Below are 7,948 nucleotides of genomic sequence, written 5' to 3'. Positions count from 1 at the left end.
GGGGGGGGGGGGGCATGTCCACGCGGTTTCGCCGGCCCTTGGAGTGTCTGCTCATTTTCACACGCGTTCGGCAAAAAAGTACACGGCACCACAAGTCATCTGCAAGCCCGATCCAGTATTTTATTTCAAGTTTGTTTTTTACTTTTTTTCAGTTGTGTATGTTTCGTTTTGTTCACACAAAGGGTTTATGCTCCCGTCGTTTCTGCGCTCCAGAAAACAACGCAGTATATATAGATAGATATGCCGCTACTACCCTTGTCATCATCATCTGTTACATTTACCACTGCAGAGGCTCTGCGTGTGGTTCATCCGCCCACTCGGCGGCGAGGCCCCACAGCTGCTGCCGAAATTGGTGGTAGGATTCCTCCTCTGCCGTCTGGGTGGACCGTCCGGACTCCTAGTCCCGGGGCGCACGGGAGCTGAGTCCCTCTTTTACGGCCTCCAAAATCAAGTCCTTGGCCTTCTCGACACCGTCGGCAGTGCCAATGATCTCAATGGCATCCTCCTTGTCATCGTTGCGGGGCACGTTGATCTTGCAACCGCTCTGCTTACGGATGGAGTTGACCTTGCTGCCGCCCTGGCCGATGACATAGCGGTAGGTCTTGGGGTCGGGCAGGACCAAGTAGCCCGTGTGGGTGTTCTTGCGGGCCTGCTCGATGGCCGAGGCGATGGCCGCCTTGGCCTTCTCGATGTTCTCGGGAGAGCCGCGGAGGACCCAGGGGATATCGCCGTCCTCGCCAGCGGCGCTGTCCACGACCTTCCAGGAGTGGACATCCGCAGTGGCGTCATCGTCGTCGGTGATCAAGGGCAGAGCACCGCCGTTGCTGCGGCCGGCACTGGGCTTGGGGGGCAGGCTGTGGCCAGCATGGTCGACGGAGACCTGGTGGTTGTTGCGGAGCTGGCGGAAGAACTGACCGTTGTTGGAGATGGAGTGATGCAGGTTGCGGGGAACCTGGAGAGTCTCTCCCTCCTGCTCCTTAACGAGCGAAGCAATGTGCGCCTTGGCCTTCTCGACGTTCTCGGGGCGACCAGCGATCTTGACGCCGGTCTTACCGTCACCCTGGCGGGGAATGTCAATCGAGACAGTAAACTGGGACTCCAGCTGTCGCTTGGCATCTCCACCACGTCCGATCAGGGTCCTGTGCTTCTCGATAGGGACGTCCAGAATCTCAGTGACTTGGCTCTCCTTCTCTCTGACAATCTCTTCGATTCTTGCGCAGATCTTGTTGACGATGTCGGAACGACCCTCGACCTTGATCGTGTTGCCATCAGCCTCCTGCTTAGGGAACTGAATGGTCCGGGCAAGCTCGCGGCGGTCATCGGACCCACCGGCCTTGACAACTAGGTCGCGGAGGTTGGCACCTATCACATGTTAGTTTCGGTCAAGCGGGTGGAGAGGTCAATGATCATACCTCCTGCACCGATGAGAGACTTGTGATGCTTCTTATCCACCTCAAGGGTTCTCACAATGGTGTCGTTGAACACATCTCTCTTCTCCTCGAGGGCCTTCTTAGCCGCCGCCACCTGAGACTTGGTACCCTTGATCTGGATGTCGACGGTTTCGGCATCACGGCCGCTAGGAATGTCAATCTTGGCGCCGGAAGATACGCGAAGCTCCTCCAAGGCGGCACCGCCTTGTCCAATAATCGACGGGACCTGCTTCTGCTGCACAGAGACAGTGGCCGTGAAAGAATTGTCCTTCAAGTACTGGAGGAGAGACAGGATCTCGTCGCGAGCCTCATCGGCTCCCTTCTTGGGACCGCGGATGATAACTTCGTCAGGTTCCTGCTGACGCTTGGGTTTGCCGGCATCGCTGGCAGCGTCGGCATCCGCGTCGTCGTCCTTGGGGGCCTTACCAGATCGCGGGAAGAAGATCAGGACCTTGTACTTGCTCTGCAGGCGGTTGGTGACGCTTCCTCCCGCACCGATGAGCTCGCGGTGGAACTTAGGGTCGACCTTGAGGATGTGAGTGACCTCGTCGGCCAGTGTACGGCCGAGGGAGCTAATGTGCGCCTTGGCAGCCTCGGCCTTGGCCTTGGGGCCCTTGAGCTCCACTTTCCCGTCCTGCACCTGGATTTCAACGTCAAAGCGGTCACGAAGCTCCTTGATGTTCGAACCGCCTTTGCCAATGAGGTGGTTGGCGAACTTCTGGGGGAAGTCGAAAGACATGGTAAAACCACGCTCCTTCTCATCCTCCTTCTCTTGCTCAACGAAATCGATGACCTTTGCCTCGAGCTTCTTGACAGCGGAGGCGGGGCCACGCAGAGTAACAACAGTACCGACCGAAGACACACGGATGGGGATCTGGTCGTCGGGCCTGTTAGCCTGCTCCTTCTTGATGAAGCGGCGAAGCCGCTCGTGGAACCTATTACCGTCAGCACAATGGAATTCCACAGCGGGCTCAAAAAACGAAACTCACTTTTGGGGCACGTCAATGGAAGCAGAGGCGATCTGCTCTTGCTTGTTGATAATGTCCAAAATCTGCTTGCGCACATCCTCCAGGCTCTCCTGGAAAGCACGAATCTCGTCCTGGGAAGGGCGGCCGGTCTTGATCTCAGGCTTGGGCTCGGGAGCAGAAGGGCCTTCGAAAACCAGCAGAACAGGAGCGTCAGGCTCGGCAGCCTCAGGGAGAATAACGTGGACGCCATAATTGTTCCTCATGCGAGGGCTGACATCTTTGTTCAGGTAATTGTGGTAAAAGGGGTCGACGGGAATGGGGGCGATTCTGGCAGGAGGAATGGCATGGACAAGCTTTTCAATGGCCGATTGAGCCTGGAGAACGCTCTTGCCGTCACGCGCATACAACTCATAAGGTGAAGCACCGTTAGCGGACAAGGGCGTGTTGATGTGAGTATTGTGGGCTCTTTCAATCTCGTCGAACAGATCACGGTGGCGCAGGTAACGGGTGACGTTGCGGGCGTGCGCGTTCACACCGTCGGGGGCGTTTTTGTGGAACCGGCCAATGTCGAAAGTGGAAAACTGCATGTTCATAGCTCTGTCCATGGCAGTCTCGACACCCTTGCTCAGCTGAGCGGCGGGGCCGATGACGGTGACAGAGTCATCATCCTCGTCCGTGGGCAAGAGGATAGTGCAACCAGTCTCGTTGAAGAAATCGTCCAGAGACTCGCCGCGACGGCCGGCGATGAACTGGTGACGGCCCTTCTGGAGACTGAACTGGTCGATGGCGAGCTGGTTCTGCAACTCCTGGACGCGACGCTCGATCTCGGCACGCGCGGCCTGGACAGCAGCGCGGTCGCCAGCTAGCTGGATGTGGTTGTCGGCAGCCGGGACGAACACGGGGCGCTCGCCCTCATTGACAGCGAGATTACGGCCACGGGGAGCCCAGATTTGGTGGGGAGGAACCCGGACCTGAACACCGTTGTTCTCGTACTGGTTGACATGGCTGTTTCCGGGACCCGCAATAAAGGGGTAGAACTCAGCAGGGATGCCGCGCAGCTTGGTGTTGACGTTGGCTGAACGTTCGCCAGCAATCTTCAGAATCTCATTGCGAGCCGAAGCAGCAGAGAGAGCGTTACCCTCAACGAGAACATCAATAGTGGAGTCATCGTCCTCATCGATCTGGGCACTGCCATCCTCCACCTTGGGAAGCTGGACGCGGGCACCAGACTTCTCTTGAATAGCCTTGATGACAGAGCCGCCTTTTCCAATAATGTGTGCACGGGAAGACTGGGGGATCGGAACCTTGATGGTAGTCTAGGGCAAAAAATGTCAGCGTGGCATCGAGCGTGGTGGCGCTACTGTTCCCCTACCTTGGTGCCAATCTGCTGGACGAGATCCTTCAGGGCCTGCTGAGCAACATCCTGGGGGCCAGTCGCATCAAACTTCAGCCTTCCGTTGGTAGCGGTAGACAGGGTGATATTGGCACGCGACTTGCGGTTGATGTCCTTCATGATATCCGCGATGGGGCGCTTCAGCTGGCCGCGTGGGAGGATGAACTGGGGCTCCAGCACAACCGTCTCAATGTTGCGGCCAGGGATCGACATGGAAGGGGGACCGTTCTTTGGGGTGGCAGCTCCCGAAGCGGGAGTCGAGGAGCGGGAAAGACCATTGGCGGGGGCAGAAACGTTGCTCTTGGCTCCCCAGATAGGGGCGGCGTTGGTCTTGGGCTTAGGACCTCCAGCCCCGAGCTCAGGGAAAAGGTCGTGGGACTGAGGGTCGAACTTCTTGCCGGGAGCAGAAGTTTCCTTCTGCTTTCCTGCAGCCTTGGTAGACATAGGGTCGGCCCAGGTCGCCGAGTCACCAGACTTCAAGGGGAGGTCCTCGTCAGGGACATCCTCAACAGTGGGGTGGTGGTTGACATGAGTCTGAAGAAGCTTCTGAGCAGCCGAGGGCTCGGCGCCGTTAGAGACCGTGGGATCGGTAGAGGCCATCGTATAGCGTAATGACTAGCGTAGTCGTAGATAGGATGCGATAGAATCGTGAGAGTAATCGGAAAGCGTTTCGGTATATCTAAAAGGGGTGGTACTGGTTAGCTGTGGCTGTGGCTTCAATAAAGGGCACGATGCGTATCCGAGCTTGGAACAAAAAAGCACGAGGCGAAACTCACAACTGACGATATATACGGCAATTGGGGACAAGACCAGTAGAATCAGACTCCCGATGAAGAAGGCTGAAGCGTGAGAAACCGTTGAGCAGCAGATTAACCGATGGAGAGGATGGACTTTGTTGCTGGCCTAGAACATTGTGACCCGGAGCGGCAACAATGATCGAATCCAGGTGAGGTTGAATCAGGAGAGATGAATTGGTAGCACAGACGAGCCAGCCAATTGATAATCCGAAAGGATGGGGGAAATGGGAGAAGGAGATGGGATGGGATAGGTTTGTGGTGAAATAAGGGTGAGGTGGAAGTTTCTCGACTCCACGATGGCCGGTCGAGCTGTTCAATTGGAATGGGATTTCTGACGGGCAGGGGTACCACCAGCACGACGAGCCTTCTCCACTTTTGGTGACCCCACACTTAGCCTCAGCCACAACCTAAATTGTTAAGGCGCCGTTATACCCGGAAGGACCAGACTCCATACCGGCATCCGTGATTGGATAGGCTTCGGGAACGGCTCCGGCGTCACGGCGCTTATCGAACTATCTTAGCTCCGTATACAGCCCCGGGCCTCGCTCAGCTCAGCCTGTCTTCCGGCGCTTGGGTTTTATTAAGTTGAACTCGACTTAGGCAGAAGAGAATCGAGAAACTGGGGTCATGTGCGTTGTCCCCATCTACCTACCAGGAAATAACATTGAGCAGTGCGATATCCTTGTACTGGAGTTGAGTCCACGGCTCTTGTGGCTGATTCACCGAAGGGGTTTATTAGTAACGACTTATGCTAATACATTGTATAATCCTTTATTACGAGGTTCAATACGAACGATTAGACCTGCTTTCGAGACAGGTATGCAAAGACGATGGTGATTTGAGGCCTCCCATAGGGTTTCATCTGCGTTACTGTTCATCAAGCCCAGAAAGTGCCAATTTCTGAACTGTATGATTCTTTTCGGTAGGAGATAGGCCTTCAAACAGGAACACATTTCACTCGTGGCGTTTGTGACTGGGTCTTCGACACACCCAGGGGAACCACGCGGCGTAGCCACGTAAACGTTTTCTGTCATCCGACGACTCAGGCTCATCCAGCTGCTTCCTGGCATAAGTTAACCAATATTATCGTTTACGTATATCTCAAGGTAAGAGATATCTTAGCGTCAGGAAACAACCTACGGAGTATTGTCTGCTGAGGTACTCATTGTACGCATAGCATCACCAATATCATTTCCGTATGTTGTACAACGAAGGCATAGGAAATGCCAACAAGGTCCCTATTAGAGACTCTCTTGAAAGCCCAGTCATTTGGGTTGGGAAACTAAAGTGTTGACCTGCCGCTCCAAGACTAGATAACATGGGTGCTGAGAAGACCATCAAATCCTGAATTGCCCTAGGCCCGTCGCATTTTGATAATTCAACAGATGCTAGCAATCATATATGACCAGTGCACAGCCAAAAGTTGTTTCAATAAGCTTGAAGTGACCCTTTGAAATTGGACGATAAAGATTGTGGTCTAGCGTTATAGCACGTGAAAAGAACGCTTGGGTTGGGTTGCAAGACGTGACGTAGGCAACCAGACTTGATTCAAGATGAGAGCGATCCAGAATCATCCCGCCACAGCTGCATCGATCCGTATTATAAGTAACTGCATCTCAAGACATGCTGCACTCTACAAGAAATTTAGCAAGGGAGCGGTTAGTTTTGGCCCTGATCTTTGAGACAAACCACCATACCGCTGGAGTGCGACGTGGCCAACCACTGACGACAGAGAGAAACATGCTGTGATCCAGAATCCGCAAAGCACGAATATATCGCGGGCGCAGATTGATCACATGATGCCATTGACAACGCAGACCTGTCCATATTCATCACGTTAAGGAATGAGCATTCGTTCCATCCGATGGCGGCTTTTCAGTGTATGCGCTTGTAATAAGCATGTAGGCAGCGAAAAGGTTAGATAGGCTCGATGCTCTCACGATATATAGGCAGACAAGAATTAGGACAAACGCGAACCTGAACCCTCCGCGCGTCTGAGCTTTGGAGTTTAGCATATCGTCGACGCGCTTCCTCAGGGGTTCATGGAACCTTGGACGTGTTCAACGACAATATCTTATGTGATTTCGATGTACATAGCGGAGATAATATAATCAGCTGGTAGCATTAACACTGGGTCCAGATACCTCAATGTCTGAAATGACGGGCTGGACTTTGAAGATGTCCGCTGACGCTGTACATGGCCTGGACAAGACATGCCACTGAAGGGGCAGTCCAATAGCCGTAGTCGTTCGATCGACCATCCCAGAGCGCTTGAGTTCGTGTCGCAAATACGATATTCATGAACAAGATATCATATCAAACGCAATCGTAGAGTGTTGTAGGGAACGTCATTTGGGCAAATTTATGGCGGCAGACGGGGTCAGTAGCTTCCGTGCAAGTATCGTCTCGGCTCGAGAATGTTAACCGAGACATGAAGTATCATGATTGAGACCAACCGTAGTAGTTTTCGAGGCGGCTTCAAGGAAGCGACGAGAGCCGTCACGACTGCACCAAATCAATAGGCAACCGGAGGGGCGACCTCGATCCTGATTCAGATGAACGGGCTGGTCAGGCCCCAAGACAATGTGGTATTGATAAGAAGAGCAGGTGACGTCGACACAAACGAATGGAGAGGTTAATCAAGAATCACACTGGGTCGTGTGTAGGCGACGTTTTCATGATGCCATAAGCATGCAGTCAGTCCCTTGGTAGCATCCCCGTCCCGTGGTCGCCGCTAATACGGAAACGTAGGTATCATGGTGTAACGGTCCTGCTTGATGAGTCGGGAGGAAGGGAGCGAACGTCTGGCGGCGCCGTTACCGACGGTCGTTGGTCTCGTCTCGACCAACCAGATAGACAGAGGCCTTGTGTCGAACCGCAGCCGGCATTATGATTGGTGTACGCCACAAAGAAAGGGTCAACATAACTGGACCCAAGGGTTGGAGATGAAGACGATAAAGCATTACTGGGGCACTCCACACGTGTCTCTCAGCACGATATATTCAGGATGGGTAGGTAGGTATTGCACCATGCTTGCGGCACGCAGCCGCGGTTATGTTTTCGTTCCCTGGTACCAGGCTTTGCTTCCAACCCGGCAGTTGCTAGAGCCTAGAGGTAAGTGCAGACATGTACGGGACAACAGAAGGATTGGAGAAGGTGGGGAGAAGGAGTGGATGGGTGGCTGAAGCTCATTGGCTTGCTTCTGGCCTCATTCTATTTGCTGGATGGAACATTTCTTAGCGAGTGGAGAGGCTCTTCCGTTCTGATGACCGGGAAAGTGCAGGATGATGGTCATCACCGCGGCTGATTGGGCCGCCGCGCATGAGTTTGACTGGAAGGTCGCCAGTACAGTGGTGGGCG

At 54.1% G+C, this 7,948-nt stretch overlaps 1 protein-coding gene across 1 annotated transcript; it reads right to left on the bottom strand.

Moving 5' to 3' along the window:
* Positions 1-397: 397 nt before the first annotated feature.
* Positions 398-4,391, bottom strand: GLRG_05475 (KH domain-containing protein; the record flags this gene model as incomplete). The annotated part of the gene is made up of 4 exons (XM_008096160.1): positions 398-1,362; positions 1,413-2,365; positions 2,420-3,714; positions 3,771-4,391. The coding sequence occupies 4 exons, from the start codon at positions 4,389-4,391 to the stop codon at positions 398-400; spliced, it is 3,834 nt and encodes a 1,277-aa protein (XP_008094351.1).
* Positions 4,392-7,948: the final 3,557 nt, after the last annotated feature.

This window comes from Colletotrichum graminicola (genome assembly GCF_000149035.1).
Source record: "Colletotrichum graminicola M1.001 genomic scaffold supercont1.18, whole genome shotgun sequence".
Taxonomy (NCBI): domain Eukaryota; kingdom Fungi; phylum Ascomycota; class Sordariomycetes; order Glomerellales; family Glomerellaceae; genus Colletotrichum; species Colletotrichum graminicola.
The sequence above is the reverse complement of the archived record's forward strand: the minus strand, read 5'-3'. Positions and strand labels throughout refer to the sequence as shown.